Genomic DNA, 21,458 nt, shown 5'->3' on the forward strand with positions numbered 1-21,458 from the left:
ATGTTGTAGATCGCCAAGCCAACGACTAGAGAGTAATTGCTCGTTTAATGTTGAATGAAGACAAGGATGATAATATGTGGTTTACTGAATCCCATCGTTATGTTGCTGCTTGCAGATGTCCCAATTGTTTGTGTGTTATAACTTATATGTTCGCATGTAAAGAATAAGGATGATGATTACACGTTACAACTAGTGTTCACAAAGATACACGGAAGGGTGGTGGTGGTTCTATATGAATGCATCCTCATCCTCATCATCATCATCATCATCATTCATCATTCATCATTCATCATTCATCATTCATCATCGTGATCTTGGGTTTGTTAAAAAGAAGAAGAAATAAACGAGAAGGAAAAGAACTGACTTGTGGATAAGAAGGCCTCCGTGTGAAACGGACGCTTGCCCCCCCCCCCCCTCCCCTTTTCTCTGTGGCACGAAGAAGGGGCGTGGCAGGCGAATCTTCTGCTGACGTCACATCCTCTCTCTCTCTCTCTCTCTCTCTCTCTCTCTCTCTCTCTCTCAACCCAAAACAAAGCAAAAAGAAAGAAATAACGCACTTGCAGAGAAAGCAGAAGACGCGGCCATGGTGGCATCCGACCAGGTAACAGAGAAAACTGTTCCTCTCTCTGATCACTTTCATTTCACTCCCGTGCTCTCTTCTCCTTCTCCTGCACAGACAGTTAACCCCTGCACTCTTATTTATTTTTGCTTCATTTCTTTGTCTGTTCGGCGATGCATCGCACTAGCTGAAATGAGTTCCCCATACATTGGTCGGCCGTTTCGAGTTCCTTGTATTCTGAAACCCTAGAAATCGTTTTTTTACTTTTATTTTTAACGATGAACTCTTTCCTCTTGATATGAGCATTCTCTTCTTGTCCTGAATTGGGCCGTTTCGTCTTTACTTGAACAGTTTCTTCTTGTGTTGGACCGCTTAGTCTGGACATGGCTCCTCCCGTGAACATTCTGCATCTGATCATGGTGGATGCAGCGGGAAATTTCCTGGAGGCAATGGAAACTAAAGAAGAGACCTGTGGATGAATATTATTATTGCGTCTGTCCTTTTGTTCCTCCGTGTCTGGTTGTCTAGCTCTGGTACAGTAGCTTCGATGCCGGATCACCACGCAGCTGTGGATGACTTCGTATACAAGTTAAAACGCAGGTAATTCATGTTTTTCATCAACCTATGCGTTTCCTTTTTGTTCACGGCTTCACGTGGACGGTCAGGGGCTGGTGATTCCTTCATATCATGACTCATCAACTGCTTTTCAAAGTTAAAGGCACATGTATTGCGCCATCTCATGATACAATATCCTTTAGTTTTTCCATTGCATGTCATATCTCTTCGTATGCGTTGGTTCTGTTTTCCATTTCATGTGTTGCATTATCTTGGTTACCTATATTGACCAGAAGGTCCTAAGACTTGCTTGTTCTTGGAAAAGGCACTGGAAAATAATTTGAAACCCCAACACTACCTGAACAGTTTCAAATGGAATAAGTGCCTCACTGTTGAAAAGTATTAAGATTTGCATGTTCCAACGTTTATTGAAATAAGTTGAAATCTTAAGTACAGCTGCACAGTCTCTGTAGGTAGTGTCAGTCTATTGGATGGATGTTTTTCTATTTTCATCTCTCTTAATTTATATATGCTTAAAAAATAGGTAATCCTGATCTAAGCTACAACATCAGTAGGTTATGCAGAAGTGGCCTAGTTCCTGTTGATAGGAAATATGTACCTTCAAGGATTGTGCTTTTGTTCAATGAAAAGTCAAGAAACATTTGCAATCACCAGTGTTCTAAATTGTGGTTCTTTCGTCATCATAGTTCTTTCAAAATTTGCTTTTTGATGCATTGAATATGTCCTAGTTTTTACAAAATCTTAGATATTGGTAGATGGTAGGCTTAGGAGTGCTAGGCATGTGGGAGTTAATTTAGTCAGGTCAATTTCACAGGATTCATTATATGATTAGTCTCTTAACCTTTTGAACATGTGCTTAGATTTATAGACTGTTGATAGAGTTTCTGCTGTATTCTTGTACTTCATATTCTATTGACTGAGGCAGGGATTTTCCTTTTAAATATTCTTAAAATAACACATGAGTTAGTCAGTTGCTCATTTTAGAATTCCCAATATTTTTTTGATATCTCTGAAACTTTGAAAAGTGCTACTCTCTAGAGCATTAATGCACACTAAGACAGTAATTCTAAGCGATATTGCTGTAATAGTGTTCATCTACACATTTCAGGCAAGTCGAGGGATCTTTAGATACTGCAAGGCTAACAGCAGTCTTACTGAGACAAGTGATTTCGCAAAAGCGGCTCACGCTTTCAGCACCAGCTGCAACTCTGATTGAGGCTGTGAAGTCTGTTGGATTGCGCATTATTGCTGCTAATCCCATTGGTATGTATTAATTTCTAAGATTCTTGCCTCTAGGTATATGTTCTCCCAAAATCATCGGAGAAATGATATTTCCCTTTCTCGAACTCATCACTTACTAATCTTGCAAGGAATCTGTCATTAGCTTTAAGCAGTCCATACTGCTTATATTAGCTTTTTGCTTTTAAGAGAATGGTTGTTGATTAATTTTCCTGATATAAGATGTTCATTACACCTTCGTCTCTAGTTCATCCTTACAGTATATATCTGAAAAATCTGGTAATCAATCGAATTATTGTAAATGTTATTACCTGAATATCAATGACCTAGATTCTTATTGAGGTGATGCATAAATTAGAGTGTGTACCCTTGTTAGGCACTTGAGGTAATTATTGCACTTATAGTTTGTGTGCACAAAACCCCTTTTCTCATATATTCATGCAGGTTTTTCATTTCCTTGGGCATTGCAATCAAAGTTTGTATTATAGGAGGGGTTTAGAAGGAAAGTAGGAATACAACAAGGGACTTGTAGTGCCTCTATATACGAAAATCATGCAGATGAGAAGATAGTTGCTAATGAAAGATCTGCGAAAGGACATCAGCAGCATCACATCTTAGACAATATTTTGTATCTCATCTTACCCTGATGTTGAAATGTACTGTTAAATTTTTGAGAATCACATGACACCTGCTGGGTCTCGTGCTTGCAACTCAGCTGTTGTGTACAATCAGGTTCAAATGCCAGATTTTAGTATCTGTCGACAGGGATGTTCAACTAAACGTTCATAAAGCTCATAAATGCAAGTTGATCCTCAGTCACTATCAGGGCAACTTACAGTTTTGCACAGATAATGACAGGTCATAGTCCAGGTCAATGTGTTGCTTCAAAATATCTGAGAGTTCAATGTATGATTCATGGAAGGATGCTGCTAAGGCCATTTACTGTGTCTTTGCACAATAGTATTGTGAACTGTTGTTGCATAAGATTATAGTAAACCTATATTTTGAAAATGCTTCATTTTAGCATCTAAGTGCATATTACTGTTAAAAGAAATTCAAATATTTTGCAGAGAATAGAAATGAATGCTTGCAATAAAAATTGATACATCTGTAGTAGTTTGCTTTTCGTGTAGTTTTATATTTCACATTCAAGATATGAGTGGGGATGGCATATGAGCGTATTTAATTTGGTACTCATACTGGGAGCTATTGCATGCTTGCAATACCATCTGCGATCATGTATTGCTGCTTAAATTGCATGGTTGTTGGTTTTTGTATGTACACAATTTTCTTTTCTATTTCCCTCTTCCCATGTGTCATGCTTTTGAACTTCCTTGCATGGTGGTTGATTTTTTGTTTGTATCTGTTTTTGCTTCTATTTGTTTCTAAAGCTAGATATCCTCATTGTGGAAGGTATTTATAATGTGTATTCATAGAACATTTTAAGCCTCTGTGTGTGTGTTAATAGGTCATGGATATATTTTATATGGTTATTAACTTGAATTATTTATTTATTATTTTTCTAATCATATAATGACTATAAATTGGAGTCATTATTTATTTGATAAATGATAGCACTCGACTTTCCATTTCTTGGTCTATATCCAACATGCCTATTGATAAATAGAAGAAACAAGGATAAGAGTATAATGTAGAAAGAATGATGGATAAGTTTTATAATAATGCTTTTGGAGTATTATATTGTGTTAATGTGCAAGTGCAAGGGTTTGCACGTTCATCAGCTGGGTAGGCAGATAAAACACTTCTAGTATCTCCTCGCATTTGGCATTTGCATCAGTTTCAAATATATAATGCAGGTTTAATATTTTGTGTTTGTGTGATGTGTCAGGTTCCCCTAGATGGCAGATGAACCCCACCTCATTTTATTTATACAACATTTACCATTTTTTGAGATAATTATACATTTTCAGAATATTTCTCTTTGAAGGTCTTCCTCTTATGGGCAACTTTGTTTCTGTACAGAGCTTACTGTGGGGAATGTTGTGCGGCGTGTGCTGCATATTATCAGGGAGGAAGAAGCATCATTGGAAACAAAAGTAATGACTGAGGTTAGCAGTGCAGTTGAGAGCGACGATGAGAAGGAAGATAAAACAGCTGGCTTTTCTGCAGCTGTGGTTGTTGCTGCCAATAGAACTGTAATGAGGACCCCATCATTGCATAACCTACTTGAATCTCTACCACCTGATGTGGCCACAAATTTGCAAGCATCATCTACTGGTGATTCAGAGGGAAAAAGCAAATGTAAGCAGATATTGCATTTTTTCTAGGCTCATATATCAGTGTGTGACATATTGTAGAGATGATTATTGAGGCTTGCTATGCTTGAACAGCTGGTGACAAGACCTCAAAAATTTGGAAGCTGAAACACAATGTGATTGAGGGGATCAATGAACTATTGCAAGAGATTGATAATTATCATGCTCAGGTGGCAGAACAAGCTCTTCAGCACATACATCAAAAGTATGTCTTTAAAAGGAATAAATGTCTTCCATTTTTCCTTAAAAAACGTGCATGAAGGGAGCATTTAGTAATATGATCCATTGACTTTGACAGTGAAGTCATATTGACATTGGGAAGGTCACGTGCACTTCTTCAATTTCTTCTTGAAGCTAAGAAGAAAAGAACCTTTGAGGTTTTTGTTGCTGAAGGTGCACCAAGGTACCATTTTACAATCATTTTAATAACTTGCACGGATATTCATGGAGTCTCCTTCTGAGGGAATAACTCTCAATTATGTTTTTGTAGAAAATGCAGGGATATTAGATAAACTCTCACACAGCAAGATAACTTAGAAGACTTAAGGAAAAATCAGTAGATTAGGAAAAACGAGCTTCTTTATTTCAAAGATGTAGAATGGTTTATATAACCAATATCTACAAGTAGGTGGAAACCCAACGGTCGCTTAATTAGGTAACTATGTTTTGACCTAACAGTCACTTAACTAGGTTCACACTATTCTAAGTATGTTTACACCCAACAATTACGTAACTAAGTTCACACTATTCTAATTGTGTTCACACCAAACTTTCATAGGATACACATTAAGCGTAACAAACCCCCTGAAGTGAATGGTGTGAACTTGAATGTCATCACCATCTTGGTGTTGGAAGAATGCCCAGTTCCTTGTGAAAATATTCAAACTTTTCTCTTGATAGAGTCTTTGTAAAAATGTTTGCAACATTTTCACGAGTTTGTACGTAGGCCAAGTTTATCTCTTGAGCATGGAACTGCTACTTCATATAATGATAGTCCACCTCAATGTGTTTTGTTCGTGCATGGAAGACAAGTTTATCTTTGTAGCATGGAACTACTCCTTCATATAATGATAGTCCACCTCAATGTGTTTCGTTCTTGCAATTGCCAAGACACTTTGACTATATGCAAATATACAAGTAGGAGATGGTTGCTCAAGTGACAAGTCGGACAATAATCTCCTCAGCCAAACACACTCTACTATAGCGCTGAATGCTGCCCTATATTCAGCTTCACAACTTGATGTTGCCACTGTTGGCTGATTCTTGCTGAGCCAGGAAACACAGGAATTGCGTATCATGAACAATTGCCACTATGTGAGACACGAGTGGTGTCGCAGCCAGCCTGATCATTGTTAGTGAAGGTTGTTAAAGTAGATGAATTGCCTTCTCCATAGAAGAGGCTGAAATCCATAGTGCCTTTGAGGTAATGGAAAACCCACTTAGCTGGTTGCCAATGCTTTGCTCCAGGGCTGTGCATAAACCTGCTTAAGTGCAAAACTGCATATTGAATGTCAGGTTGCGTGTTGCATAAAAATATCAAACAAGATATAGCTTGCTGGTATAAGAATGCATGAGTTGGTTCTCCTTTGTCTTTAATTGAGAATTTGAAACTTGCTTCTACAGAAGTGGAGTTTGGCTTGCACTCTTCAAACCTAAATTGTCGTAGGAGCTTCTTGATGTACTTTCTTGGACTAAAAAAAGTTTCCCCTCAACAGTAATAAATTGAACGCTGAGGTAGTAATGGAGATGACCAAGGTTTGTCACCTCAAATGTCCTACAAATATCAGCTTTGAAATTTGCAATTTGTTGCTCATCAGGTCCTGTGATCAGCAAATCATCAACATAAAGCACAACAATTAATGAAATTTCTCCATCCTTTCAAACATAGAGTGCTTTTGGTTAGGCTGTTCACAAAACCCAGTTGACGAAGATGAGCATGGATCACATGGATCTTTGTATTCCATGCTCAAGGTGCTTGCATCAAGCCGTAGAAAGCTTTAAGTCTTTGCATTCCATTTAGGGACTGTTCTTGTTTGCTTAGAAGAGGCTTGCTCTTCCTCCAATTCCATGTCAACATCATGGTGATTAATGACTTGTAAAATCAGAATTATTATCAACAATGTTTGGTTGCTCATTTTCAACCACATTGGGCTGTTGCAAGAGATCAATTTGAGCATTGTTGGGCTGCTTAACATCTCTGTTTGGAGCATCCTGTTACTGATGCAAAACTTGTAGATTACCTCCATAAGGTTGGGTTAGTTGATCACCTTCAAACACAACATTTTGGAGCAATGGTAACAAAGAGTCAAATGCATTTGATTGATCAAGAATTGGCTCTTTGGAGCAATCCACAAGTGGTTGAGCTGCATTTTCAGCAAATATCACGTCCCGACGGATGATGATCTTACTGTTAGTGGGCTAAAAAGCATTTTGTTAATTTGTCTTGAAGCTTATGGCGCTGTTGTGGTGGCACAAATGCATAAGTCAAGCTTCCAAGTATTCTCATGTGACCAACAATTGGCTTGTGACCCTTCCAAGCCTCATATGGAGTGATAGTTTTTATTGCTTTTGTGGGGCATCTATTTAAAACATAATTTGCACACATTACAGCGTCCAACCAAAACTTTTGAGGTAGGTTCTTACCATTGATCATTCATCTTACCAACTCCATGAGAGATCTATTCTTTCTCTCAGCCAACCCATTTTGTTGTGGTGTGTATGGAGTGGTGCATTAATGGATAATGCCGTTGTCCTTCAAGAAAACATTGAACTCTCAAGACACATACACACTCTCTCTATCGGTGTATAGAGTAATGAGTTTGTGACCGCTAAGATTTTCAGCAAGGTGTAAGAATTCTTTGAAACATGAAAAGACATTGGATTTCTCCTTCAAAGGATATACCCAAGTGTGTCGGGTAACATCATCCATGAATGTAAGAAAATAATGATAACCTCCAATTGATGGTGTTCTCATTGGGCCGCATACATCACTATGTACAAGTTGAAGCTCGTGCTGCAAAAACATTTGCATCTTTTGGAAATGAAAGTCCGTGCATCTTTCCTAGAATACAACCCATAATAACACGATTACATGGTACATAAATGGAAGGAAGATTGCATACCATATCTTGCTTACTAAGCCGTCAATAACTGTGGTTTAACGGTTATTTATTTATTTTATTTGTAAATTTAAAAGAAAAACTGTTTTTAAACAATCTTTTCATTTTCAAGCCTTATTCTCACATTTTAGGAAAATCTTTAAAATTTTGAAAATTTAAAATTTGAATTTTGACCTACATTGAAAACCGAAACCGAACCATGAAACCACGGTTTTAATAGTTTAATGGTTTAACGGTTTTGTGGTTTGGTTCAAGTTTCAAAAATTTTAAAAGGTTCGGTTTCGAATTGGTTCTGTTTTGACACTCTCGACCTGAACCAAACCGTTGCCGATTGCTATAAGCCGTGCAAGGTTGCTGAAAGTTAAATGGTCGAATCAAGCATGCCATAGTTCAGAATTGGTTTGTGTTTGGGCATCCACCGCTAATGCATTTTAGTCATCAAATTTCTGATATATGTCAAGTTTGTAAAGGTTTTTGATCAAACTACCTACTATGACAATGATATCTCCCTTTGTACGATCATGTACTGTCCATTTGTCATTGAGAAAATGGACAATATATCCATGAATAGCAATGGCGGAAATTGAAAGAAGGTTTTCTTTATGCCAAGGACATAGAGATCATTGCTCAAGGTGACTACATCCCTGTTGACGCATGTAATATGAACTTGACCAATGCCTTAGATGATGTAAGAAGCATTATTGGCACAAGTAATTGTCCTTGCCTTACGTCAACCATCTTCAAGTGTGACAAAGAACACTAAGACCGACATGTTTTTTCTTCTCTTCATCAGCTTTCCTCTTTCGACATTCACTAACGTCATGGCCTAGTTTACGACAATAATTGCACCTTTTCTTCTTCTCATCATGGGAGGTTGAGGCATCATTGATTTTAGAAGGAAGGTTGTTTTGTTTTTGTCCTTGTTGGCATTTGAATTTGGAAGAGGTAACAACAACTTGATAATCACTATTAAGAACATCCCAATTTTGCTTGTGATTGAGATTCCGGTAAGAGAAGGGAGATTAGCTCATCAAAGCTTAAGTTCTTTTTACCTCTTATAAGAAGCCTTATTGTTGCGGTGAAGCCTTGATATGAATCAGGAAAAGTGGCAAGAACTGTTTGTCTAAAATTAGGAAACTAAATGTTTGTCTAAAATCACTTCATCAATGTCAAATAGTTGTTCCTTGAGGTCTTTGATCTTTGTCAAGAATGTGTCCATGGATTCATCTTCTACATCCTTGTCTCGTCAAGTTGCCGCTTGAGCATAATATGTCTTGCTTCATTCCTTTGAGCGTATAGGTTCTTTAACACATCCCAAGCTCTTTTGGAGGCGGTGCAAGATCGGATATGTGGAACAATGTGAGGTTTGACTGATAATGCAATGAGAGCATTGGCTTGAGCATCCTTACTATCCCACTTAAGTTGTGAAGCAGTGGATTAATGATGGGAGCTTGAAGCATTATTTGCATCAGTTGTTCCTGAAGGGGAGGGAGTGTTTGGAGAAGAACTTGAAGCTTGTTCATCAAATCTGATTACAGTGTCCCATAGCTACTTTGCAACCAATACATGTCTCATCATGCACCCCCACATAGGATAGTTTGCACTACTCAACTTGTCATCAACATTAAGCATACCAAAAATATTAGTTTGCTAAGCCATTGCCAAAATATGGTTGAGATATTGCAGTACTTGGTGGTTTTGTTCACGAAAATGTCCCAAACAATATAATATTGAAGAATAGTATAAGCGATGGGCTGAAAGAAATTGAGAAGAGTTATTGTGCTCTATTGGAAACTGGTTTTTCTATGGTAAAAACTGGTTGCTGCAGTTGCTTTGCAGTTAGGGTTTGAGACTGCTGCAAAATTAGTTTTGATTGTACCTCTAGAACCAAAAATCCAATTTGGGCATGCAAGTTGTCAAAAGAATCAGCTTGAAATCTACTTTGTGAAAGTGTGAAAATGGAAAACAAATTCCTCTGTTGCAATATTCTGCTGTTCAAACTTTTCGTCTGTGAGGATGGAGAGGTATGGCATCTTTTTAGAAGGGAATAGATAAAGAGGAAGATTTTGTATGCCTTTTAGGAAAAATAGGATAGAAAAAGTAGCTGAAACCTGCCTTGATACCATTTGTAGAAAATGCAGGGATCTTAGATTAACTCTCACACAACAAGATCACTTAGATTAAAATCAGTAGATTTGGAAAAACGAGATTCTTTATTACAAAGATGTAGAGTGGTTTATGTAACCAATATCTACAGGTAGGTGGAAACCCAACAATCACTTAGTTAGGTTCACATTATTCAAACTATGTTCACACCTTACAATTACTCAAGTAGGTTCACACTATTCTAAGTATGTTCACACCTTACAGTTACTTATTAGGTTCACATTATTGTAACTATGTTTACATGAAAGCTTTCATAGGATACACATTAAGTGTAACAGTTTTTTGGGTGTTTAGGTACCAGGGGCGAACATTGGCAAAGGAATTAGCAGATGCTAAATTACGAACAACTCTTATCCCTGATTCAGCTATTTTTTCTTTGATATCTCGAGTAAACATGGTCAGATACCATTTCTGTTGATATTATTTTTGTTTATAGAAAAGTCAGAAGAAAGACAATTTGAAGTAGTTAGAAAATTTCATTGTACAATTCTGGAAGTTTTAAACCCAATAAGTACTTATCCTAAGTTTTCCTAACAAAAGTTAAGGGTTACAATAGGAGGATGATCTCTTGAATAGATCAATGTATTAAGACAAAATGTAGAAAATCAATGTAATGCATCTCATCATTCTTTGTAAAAGCTTTATTCTAGGTTCATTTTAACCGGCTGATGTCTGTAAGTGCCTTGCAAGGCTGTTAGATCATAGAAACTATAGCATTTAATTTACAGTAAAAATGCTATGTAGTTTATATGAAATTGGCTGAACATGTAAATAATGAAACTTAATATTTGAAGCATGGATTCAGGTTATTGTGGGTGCTCATGCTGTGATGTCAAACGGGGGAGTTATGGTCCCTGTTGGGTTACACATGGTTGCACTTGCTGCTCGTCGTCATGCAGTTCCTTTTGTGGTGCTAGCTGGTCTGCACAAGGTATGTTACTACTAGAATTTTCAGTCTTCTTGCTTTTGAAGTTTGTTTCTTGGTACTAAAGATGGAAATGCATATTTGATTTTTCTTGTTAAACATCATGACATCATCACCTGAGTAATTCACAAGAAGTATGATGGCTTATTAGATGGGCTTGACAAATTCAATGCCATACGCAAATGTCTACCAAGATGGGTGAGCACTTATGTGCATGTATTACTTTCACGTAAAGAGTTTTATTGACACTATATAGAGTATATAGATACATTACAAGAGTCAAGAATATGCCAAATCACAGATTACCACATTTTGCTTGGAATGTTGGATGTAAACTACAAAAGAATCACAAGAGCAAAATTCTCTCATTTGGTTGTGTCATTGACATCAAAAAATGATTCAAATGGTGCTGTGTGGAAGATCTCTAGAGCTTTCAAGTGATGCTATGAAATATGTAGTCATTGAGGAAATGCTAAAGGAACCACCACCAAGGAACAAGTAGGAAGATGCTAGGACAAAATTAGAATCTTAAATTTGTATCATGTGCTAAGCTATATAGCAAATCATTAATCAGTGCTTGAGCTGAAGTTGTATTCCAAGTCAGTGTTATAATTGAATCTGTTCATCTCAAGAAGTGTGAGGCTTATTCTGGGGGACATCTCAATGCCTTTCTATGGTGTCTATGACTTTATTTGCAGACTCTTGATGATTCTCTCTTGGCAAGCATAGAGGCACTGTCCAAACATGTATGCTTAATTATAGAACTTGATATATTGTTTTCTGCAAAGCTCTGGTAGGATCATTTGTATTTCTCTGAGTCTGAAGCTCTGGTAGAGCAATAGTATTTGATGCACGAGGGGTTCGAATTCTGTTTCATGGATCTGGAGGGAAGTGTTTCATCAAGTTCATGGAATGAAATAAAGAAAATAGAAAAGAAATTTCTATGTTATCACTTAGGGGTTCAGAGTACAACTCCGTACTCCGTAATGCTTCTAGAAACTGGAAGGCCAATTGATTTTTATGCCCTTCAAAGTGTTCAAATGTTTGATATTAAAAATATGGATGGAAAAGCAAATTTCTTTCATTTATCCTGGTCCAAGACAGCAGGAAATGGTTTGCAAGATGGCGAGGGACAAGTGAACATGATTACAGTGTTTTACTCAGCCACATTGTAAACCCTTCACATGTAAGGGGACTGCCTAAAACAAATCTCTCCCCCATAAGATATTTATTCAGAACAAATTATGGTCAGTACTGTGCGGCTGACACTACCAAGGCTGCTCAGTTTGATTTGAGCCTTGTAGTTGGAGCAAATTATTCTTCGCAGTCTGCACCGTGCCTTTTCACATACCCTTTTGCTATGATCTTTGCCCTGTATTTATACCCAAACGTGGGATCTATTCATCATTCATAAACACTTTACATACTTGATGGTGGGCGTACTTTGCACCTTCCTGAAAACAAATAACCAACTATGTTTTTGGCTGGCTTTGATTGGGCTTTCAATACTTATTTATCTTCTATTTCTGACTAATTGCATTTGTCCTTTTGGATAGCTGGCATACCGATGAGACAGCTTCATTGAGGAGCACAGATTTACAAAATTCCTTGATGTAAACTTCGTTTTTCATTTCAGCTTTTAGTTTTCTTGTTTTCCCACTATTTTACAATATTCCCTATGCAATTCAGGACAGGAATTCATAATAATAGTTGGTTTTGTGGTTAATGTTGGCCATCTGTGGATGTTAACATATCATCATCTCTCTTAGTGTCTGTGTACAAGGGTGCAGCTACCCAAGGGTATGCATGTAGAAGGGTGGAGGAACATTTGGGCAATGCCTCCATGCTCCCTCTTCTCTCGTTCTCTCTTTGTTGTCGGTCATGTTGAGGCCCCATGGATATTATGAGAATTTAGTACAGATCATCTCTCTCTATACGCATTCTTGACAAAAACATATCAAGTATCAAAAGAATATTGTGAATCTTATCTTATATTCACAATATGCAGCAATTATTACATCCTTATTGGAATGGCTTTAAATCCTTACCTCATGCTGTACCTCATAGCTACTCACTACTGCACCATTACTAAGTTGCTCGTCAACCTGGGATGACTTCAGCCTCTTTTGTTTGCACTTGTTTCTCTTTGCTGTTCTTGCTTTTTCTGGGACTTGTACAAGACTCAAATGATGTGAACAGCACATCTGTGGATGGCATGCACTCACTTTCCAGCATTCTTGTTATGTTCTGTTGGTTTTCCACTATGGCATGCAGGTCCTTTGGCACCTTGAGTTGAATAATCTCAAACAAATGATATTGCAGTGCAAATGTGACCAATGATATCTGATACCATAGGAGTTGAATGTCCATGTAGCTCACTCATATTACTGCAACTGTCCAAACTCACTATAATCTGTATGTCTCTGGTGACTCATGTGAATCTCCATAATCTGTATGCATTTCATTGACACCAAAACATGGGGGAAGTTACTCTAGTCACCCACTTGGGCCTCTGAGGACTCCATGGTTGAGTTGGAATGGTTTGGATCTTGTTATTTGGTCTAGTTTCTCTGAACCTCGATCACATATACTCTGATTCCATGTTGGAATGACTGTCATGGCGGGAAAAGGAGATAAGGTGGAACCTCATGATTATAAATGTGTCCTCTGCTTGCCTGTCTGTTGGAGACTCTCCTCTCCCTATGATCAGCTCACTGATTGGGCAAATCCATTACTGAGTCGAGTGGTATTTCTGTTTTTTCTGGGGAGGTTGGACCTGTTGAGAACAGGTCATCAGTCAGAGGTTGGGACTGGTCAATGCCTGTTGTGCAGTCGAGACCTGAACAAGATGATGATGGTTCTTCCTCTTCCATCTCATCCCTCTATCCTTGAGCACATAACCATCCTCTCATCATGACACAGATGATGCTGTTGAGAACACATAATTGGTCAGAGCTGCTCATTCCATTATTGGAGTGAAACAGGATGCCCGTCTCACCGACACTCTTTGGTTATATTGAGATCTCTGAGTATATTGAGAGGACATAAAGGTGTTCAGTTGGGCCAATCCTTCATTGTGATTAATTTTGTACATCGTATCCTCGAGATTACTTGTATCCATGGCTCCTATAACATTCCACATTGATCACAGCCTACTTACATATAGAACCTATTAAGATTTCCGTACAGTTAAGGTGCAAGCTATGATGATTTCTTTTCATTTCTCTATATGTAAGCATGGAGTTCCCAATTAGGGCATGCATTCAATGTTTCGATTCTCTCTCTCTCTCTCTCTCTCTCTCTTTCATGTTGGTGTTAAGCTGAACAAAATTTATGTGTGATTGCAGCTGTGTCCTCAATACCCACATGATCCGTACATACTCTTGAATGACATGAAGTCTCCAGCAGAGATTCTAGATTTCGGAGACATATCTGATTGTTTAGATGGTGGACCCAGCTTGCATACAGTGAATCCGACTTTTGATTATGTTCCACCAGACCTCGTCAGCCTGTTTATAACAGATATGTGAGTTCTTTTATGAATAAGGGCTTTCTATTCACACACAATCAGCAATGCATTAATTTCACCTGAATGTCACACTAATTTATGTCTTCTCTAAAAATGCATAATTTTCATACATACATCACCTGTATGATCCATAATGATTATAGAGTTTTCCTGTTCTCATCCTGGTATGCATGCATTATTATATGGCACATATATGCATTGAGTACCACCTATGGTTTGATGTTACATTCATACTGATTTGATGTCCTACTGCAGTGGTGGGCACAATCCGTCTTATGTTTATAGACTTGTTGCAGAGTACTACAGTCCAGAGGATTTTATTCTTCAATGAGCATCGAATCTTAATAGACATAGATAGATGTTCCAGCCCCTATTTTTGCAAATTGAGTAGAGTTTATTTGCCATTAGGGGTGCTCAAATTTTGTTCGTTATAATTTTCTCTCTGGCAGGGTATATTTTTGTAGCTATATTTTGTTCTGTAAGAGCTCCTACTTTGTAGTGTTCACTTTAGAATGTCCAGTTGTTGATATTCACACTTCAGAAAGGAGAATGGTGAGAGATTGCGGGATGTATGCTAGAGAGATGACAATGCTAACTTCATATAATGTCAACTTCCAAGTTAATATTAATTTTCTTCTCTGTGCCACTGGTTTGTAAGTAAATTTACTCTAGCATCAATTATATGCGTTCATTCAAATCTTTGAAATATTTTTTCCAAAAGTGGATATTTTTTCAAGTTTAAACGGAGAAAGATACCTTCCTGTGAAAGAATTGAGGAATTCTTAGTTTCTGTGGATTGATGATGTTATGTAGACGTCGAAATTTATATGATGAAAACCATCGTGGTTATTATAACTGTATTTGATGTCAAAATTCTTAGTTTCTGTGTATTGATGATGTTATGTAGACGTCGAAATTTATATGATGAAAACCATCGTGGTTTTTATAGCTGTATTTGATGTTAACAATGCTAGTCACTCTATGTGCACTCTCATAGGCATACTATGGAAATTCATGACAATGTTTGATATGGTGATCTATTGGAAGGCATTGTAGTTGCATGCATCTCCAACATTTTATGTGCATCAATTACGGTTATGCCAATCTAAGGTTCCCATGGTGTCTAGTATGATGCACAGACACAAACAAAATTGTACTCCAAGTGGCAAAGGAATCAATCATAGGGTGATATGCACTGTTACCCGGATGTGAAGGCAAAGTTGTTTTACATGTTAAATGTTAAAGAACATACTGAGGCTTTTTTACCAATAAAAACTCACATTGGTTTGCAAATCAATGGAATGAGTGAACGTATGATTACCAACCCTAGAGAGAGTTGAATAAAACCCACTCACTCTAGGAGTAGAATGGCGACATGGAAAAGGTGCATGTGAATTTGTTTGTAAAGGATTTTGAACAAGCAATATATTATGTGTGAACATGGTTTCTTGCCAACACAACTTTATATCACTCTTCTACAACTTTCATGAAACATGGCAGTGAGTGTTGGTGTGAAAGGAGTGATGAAAGACAAGGGCCAATGTAGGAATAATGTATGCACTAGATGGAGAAGAGCCAACCATGCATGATGACAGAAAATTATAAGCTTGCAACGAGAAGAAACAAACCACAACAACAACACGAAGAAAGCAGCTTATAGAAGGCTCCTATACAACCCCAAAAAGTGTTTGTCTCTCATTCTTGATTTTCCTAGTTCAAGTACTAGGAACTGAAACTCGGGTTGCCCGCACCTAGATACGGATTGAACTGTCTCAGGACATAGTGGATGCAGCTCAAGTACCCATTGCGATGTAGTACCGCTTCACAACCAAAACCGAGGTGCACGGCTGAATGGATAAAGCACCTGCCTCATAATGGGCGATTTCACAGGCTTAGCTCAACTCCTGTTGAATGCAGACAGATAAATGGAAAGGAAGATTAGTAGATATAAATTTTTTTATTAGTGCAGTATACAGGTGTGAAACGGAAGCAACAGACTCTCTGTCTCTGTCTCTGTCTCTGTCTCTGTCTCTCTCTCTCTCTTTCAGAAGAATCGAGAGAAGCAGAGGAAACAGACGACGACAACTACGACGAAGAAGAAACTGAAGGAACTAACAGGAAGCAGAAGAACAAGAAGAAGCGATGGAGAGATTGCAGCGTATCTTCTCTGGGGTCGGAGGCGGAGCAGCAGGCCCTCACCCTGATTCTCCTCTTATGGATTCCTCCGAGCAGGTCTACATCTCCTCCCTCGCCCTGCTCAAGATGCTCAAGCACGGTAAACAAATCAATATACCCTCTTCTTTTCTTCTGCGTCCGCCGTTTTTTCTTCACATCTTGCTCTCTCAATCGTCAGCATTTCTTTTTTCCTCTCTTTCTGTCTTTTTCCATTATCTTCATTGTTTTAGTGTGCCATTTCTCTCGTTGTTATTAATTTTGCCTTGTTTTCCTTTCTCCCGGTCATTTAAGAGTTCACAAATCTTGTTTAAGGTGATTGATTCTGTCCTCGAACATGCATGCTTCCATTCGCATCTCATCCTTACATCAATTCTCTTTTCAGTTTTTCAATTGTTATTCACTTCATTCGTTGCACCTTGGACAAGGTCAATTCATTCTTCTTTCAGTCATTCGGATAAATTTCATTTTCAGGTTTTTTTTATGCTCGTCAATCTTCTGACAGGTTTTGGATCATGGTCTTTTAGAATCTAAAATACTACTTCCAATTTCAAAAGCTCCTTCAGAGTTTAAGCTGTGATCGTTTTTGCAGGTAGAGCTGGAGTCCCAATGGAGGTCATGGGACTCATGCTTGGAGAGTTCGTGGATGAATACACTGTTCGAGTTGTAGATGTCTTTGCCATGCCTCAGAGTGGTACAGGTGTTAGTGTTGAGGCTGTAGATGCTGTTTTCCAGGCCAAAATGCTGGATATGTTGAAGCAGACTGGGAGGTTTGATCTATATTATGCTAGAACTATTTGTTTTTTGCTTCCAGAGCATTCTTTAAACTTGCTGGTAGAACACATTGTGTTTTTCAGACTTAATTCAATTAGCTAATTGAGCACAATCTGTCATACAATATGTTGTTTTGGAAGATGTTTGAATCAACTAATTGAACTGAAACTTTTAAATTAAAACATTATTAAATCAGATAATTGGAAGTAATCTATTTTTTTTCTGGAAGATTTCTGAGTTAGCTAATTGAATTTAATCTATTTCCTTCCTAATGGTAGGCCTGAAATGGTTGTCGGATGGTATCATTCCCATCCTGGGTTTGGTTGCTGGCTTTCAGGGGTGGACATCAACACACAACAGGTTAGTCTTGATATTTTGATGTACCCTGGGCTTACAGTACTGAAACATCAGAAAACACTCAGGGATTCCCAGAGAGTATGTGGTAATCAAAGACATTGTTATCCATTATAAAAGCCTCACTTAAAAAAAATTCTCTCTTAATCTAGGTTACTAATAGTGAAACTAATGTTAACTTCAAACCAATTAACATTACTGCTAATACTCTGTGGTGTAACTCAAGATAACAAGACTGCTAAATGCCTACAAGTCACTTTCGAAGAACTAATGAGAAAATGCCATAATGGGCTGACCAAGTCCTACATTGAGCATCTTGAGGTAAACATGTAAAAATGCAAAGATCTTAATGCCCTCATACTACCCCTCAAATAATCACCAATGAATCAAGTCCAGTGCCCTCTCATGGGCACATGGATTACAGGCTCTACTCTCATAACTGCATGACATATTTGCTCGTCAGATGGAAGACTAACGTTTGGGAACAAATCAATATGCCCAGTAATCAAATAATGGACGTATGGAACCATCATGTTGCAGAACAGAGGCTTAACATAAAATGATAGATGACATAAATAATTTTGACTGTGAAGTATCCATCAAGTAATTAATTGACCTGATAGCAGCTTGACTAACACGCTCTCCACATAACCACCCTAATCAATGTCCACCAAATAATACTAAATATCCCTTCAATTATAATAATAAGTGTAGCAATATAAAGTTATAACACCTAATACTTCGCCTAATATAACGTCAAATATACCCAATGCTCCTATCAACACCATACACCATCCAGTGCGTCAATGAAACACTCCACCAGAACTTCGTTACACTGAAAGTGTACGAAGAAACCAACCCTGACACTTCTTTCCACTGGGAAAGTAATTTTCCTTTCTCCCTCTCTTTGACCAAGCAAAACCCTGGCTCACTTCACTTCCCACACAATCAAAATAAAAAACCAGCTTTGGCATGCCATTTGTCACAACAGCTTTGGAAAGATTCACAATCAAAATATGTTAACCTTTCCAATGATCAATCATTTGTTGGAAAAACTGAAGGATCCTTTGGCCATTCATAGCCTAGAGGGTGTCTTTTAAGATAGAATTGCACATTTCTCTAAATAACTAAGATTCCCATCATCTCTTTTATAGCGAACCGTTGGATATTCACTTTCATTCGTTCGTAGGTGTACCTAAAGTCTTCTTTATGATGCATAGGTCTTATGGCAACATCATTAACGATATAGCCATGTCTCTTCACCTCTATTTCTATGCTCATCTTCAAGTTTTTATTTCAAACTCTATCGTTAAATTCTTTTCTTTATTTCTTAAGCCTGCTTATTTCTTCCTCCATTTATCGTGTGAGAAAATGTAGATGGCAGGTATAGTTTATATCAGACACATTCATTAGTAACTTACTCAGAGTCATTAGTTTTGTCTATATTGTTGAAGTTGGCAAAAATGCTAATACTCAAATCATTAGTGGCTTATTGAGAGTCATCATGAGTTCATTTATAGCTTGTGCATCCTATACAACAACTTTTGCATCGTAATTTATTTATTTTGTAGTTGGTGTCCCGTAAGGAGGTTTATCTTGATGTACATTGCCTTAGTATGCAGCTTTTGACGAAATACATTGCTTCAGTACACAGCTTTTGATTAAATACATTGCTTCAGTGCACAACTTCTGATTAAATACAATACTTCAGTATACAGCTTTTGACTGCTTGTCATTGCATTTCTAGAGTTTTGAAGCATTGAACCAGAGGGCAGTTGCTGTTGTTGTGGATCCCATTCAAAGTGTGAAAGGAAAAGTCGTCATAGATGCTTTCCGTCTTATCAATCCTCAAACAATGATGCTTGGGCAAGAACCTCGTCAAACGACATCAAACCTTGGCCATTTAAATAAACCATCTATTCAGGTGTGATTCGTAAGACTGAAATGGTATACATTTCCGCTTAATTTTTTGTAACATATGCTGAACCATTTCCAATATAGGCCTTGATTCATGGATTGAACCGACATTATTATTCAATTGCCATCAATTATCGAAAGAATGAGTTGGAAGAGAAAATGCTGCTCAATCTGCACAAAAGAAAATGGACAGATGGTCTCACCCTTCAAAGATTTGATACTCATGCAAAAACTAATGAGGCGACTGTACAGGTCTTTTTGTCTTCTTATAGTAGTTCATGTCTCATTCAAATTGGCAAACCCAGAGGCTTCTGTTTGATCTTATCAATTTGTATATGCATGTTGATCTATGAATGTGTGTCACTCAAAGTTATATTAAAATTGATGGATTCTTCCAATTCTTACTTTTTGCAGGAGATGCTAGATCTTGCCATTAAGTATAATAAAGCTGTTCAGGAGGAAGATCAACTCACTCCTGAGAAGCTAGCTATTGCTAATGTAGGACGCCAAGATGCTAAAAAGCATTTGGAAGAACATGTCTCTAATCTGATGTCTTCAAATATTGTTCAGACCCTTGGCACCATGCTCGACACAGTTGTCTTCTAGAAACCAACTAATTTGATTTGAGCATACAACATTTCATGTGGAGGGAGAAATTGATGTTAATCGTGCTTTGTGATGATTTTGGATAATCTGCATTCTAGATTCTTGCACTAATTGCCGATTGTATCATCTCAAATATGTGGTGATGGTTTTTCCATCTTTATTTCAAAATTTAAGTAAGGATAAAGTAACATCAGAATCAATGCATTTGCCATCTTTGCTTTGAAGCATTTTAATTGGCAACTTAAAGGTTCTTAAATTATCTTTTAGGCCAGAACTATTCTTTAAACTTTGGACAGATCACAATTAGATAGGAAATTGATCTCAAATTCTAGCCTTACATTATTGTTAAAGAATTGTCTCCAAATATTATCCAAACCCTAGGTACCATGCTAGGCATAGTTGTCTTCTAGAAACTAGCTAATGAGATTTGAACATGCAACTTTTCATGTGGTACGAGAAATTTGAGTTAATCATGCTTTGTGATGTTTTGGATAATCTGCATTCTAGATTCTTGCGCTAGTGACAGATTGTGTCAATTCAAGTATGTGGTGACGGTTTTCCCTATCTTTATTTTTAATTTCAACCAAGAGTCAACTAGCAGCCGAATTAACTTATTTGGCATCTTTGCTCTGGGTCATTTTGGTTGGCAAAATTAAAGGTCTTACATTTTCTTCTCTTTTCTTTTATTATTATTGTTTTTTTAAAGTTCTTAAATTATTCTTTAGGCATTAACTATTCTGTAATTTAGCAGCATAATCAATGCATTTGGCATCCTTTGCTTTGGGTCATTTAAATTGCCAAACTTTAGGTCTTAAATTATTCTTTAGGCATGAAGTGTAAACTTAGGACAAATCACAATTAAATAGCAAATTGTTATTAATGAGTACTTAATTCACTTAAATGAATGTCATTTCTATTACCATATCATTAAATGACCAAAAATAACACACTAATTTTTAAGTAAGAATTTCTTGATGGGATGTTCTTGCCTGTAGGTGCTTTAGCATGCTACCATATAGGAATGACAATATATTTCATGTACCATTGAAGAATCTGTCTCAAAATCCCATGCTGAGGCGTATTAACACAGTAATTGTCCATGTTAAAGTGAAGTTGACACAATAGGAGCTAGGGGTTTAGGGTTGCAGACCATATCGGCCATCATCCTATGTGACACTGTTTTGTTGTGGTTCGATCACATGTTTCCCTATTGATTGTAGTTTTCTACATTCTGTTGAGAGAGATT

The 21,458-nt window shown here is 37.4% G+C and overlaps 2 protein-coding genes across 3 annotated transcripts; both read left to right on the forward strand.

Annotated features, from left to right (window-relative positions):
* The first annotated feature begins 484 nt into the window (after nucleotides 1–484).
* LOC147859582 (uncharacterized) lies at nucleotides 485–15,012 on the forward strand. Of its 2 annotated transcripts, none has more exons than XM_087325968.1 (10): nucleotides 485–601; nucleotides 911–1,159; nucleotides 2,244–2,398; nucleotides 4,358–4,636; nucleotides 4,726–4,855; nucleotides 4,949–5,053; nucleotides 10,230–10,332; nucleotides 10,741–10,866; nucleotides 14,208–14,386; nucleotides 14,645–15,012. In XM_087325968.1, the coding sequence occupies exons 2-10, from the start codon at nucleotides 1,035–1,037 to the stop codon at nucleotides 14,718–14,720; spliced, it is 1,278 nt and encodes a 425-aa protein (XP_087182094.1). In that variant the 5' UTR covers nucleotides 485–601; nucleotides 911–1,034; the 3' UTR covers nucleotides 14,721–15,012. The 2 variants fall into 2 exon arrangements, with proteins under 2 accessions (XP_087182094.1, XP_087182095.1); XM_087325969.1 differs by lacking the exon at nucleotides 485–601 and adding an exon at nucleotides 666–770.
* A 1,396-nt stretch (nucleotides 15,013–16,408) lies between these two features.
* LOC147859583 (26S proteasome non-ATPase regulatory subunit 14 homolog) lies at nucleotides 16,409–20,432 on the forward strand. The gene is made up of 6 exons (XM_087326160.1): nucleotides 16,409–16,664; nucleotides 17,154–17,331; nucleotides 17,614–17,695; nucleotides 19,437–19,613; nucleotides 19,691–19,858; nucleotides 20,021–20,432. Exons 1-6 carry the CDS (start codon nucleotides 16,532–16,534, stop codon nucleotides 20,210–20,212), a joined length of 930 nt encoding a protein of 309 aa, XP_087182286.1. The 5' UTR covers nucleotides 16,409–16,531; the 3' UTR covers nucleotides 20,213–20,432.
* Nucleotides 20,433–21,458: the final 1,026 nt, after the last annotated feature.

The sequence above is a fragment of the Azolla caroliniana genome, unplaced genomic scaffold (assembly GCF_043228905.1).
Source record: "Azolla caroliniana isolate FFs.n. ecotype wild unplaced genomic scaffold, voAzoCaro1.0.p SCAF_10, whole genome shotgun sequence".
Lineage (NCBI taxonomy): Eukaryota > Viridiplantae > Streptophyta > Polypodiopsida > Salviniales > Salviniaceae > Azolla > Azolla caroliniana.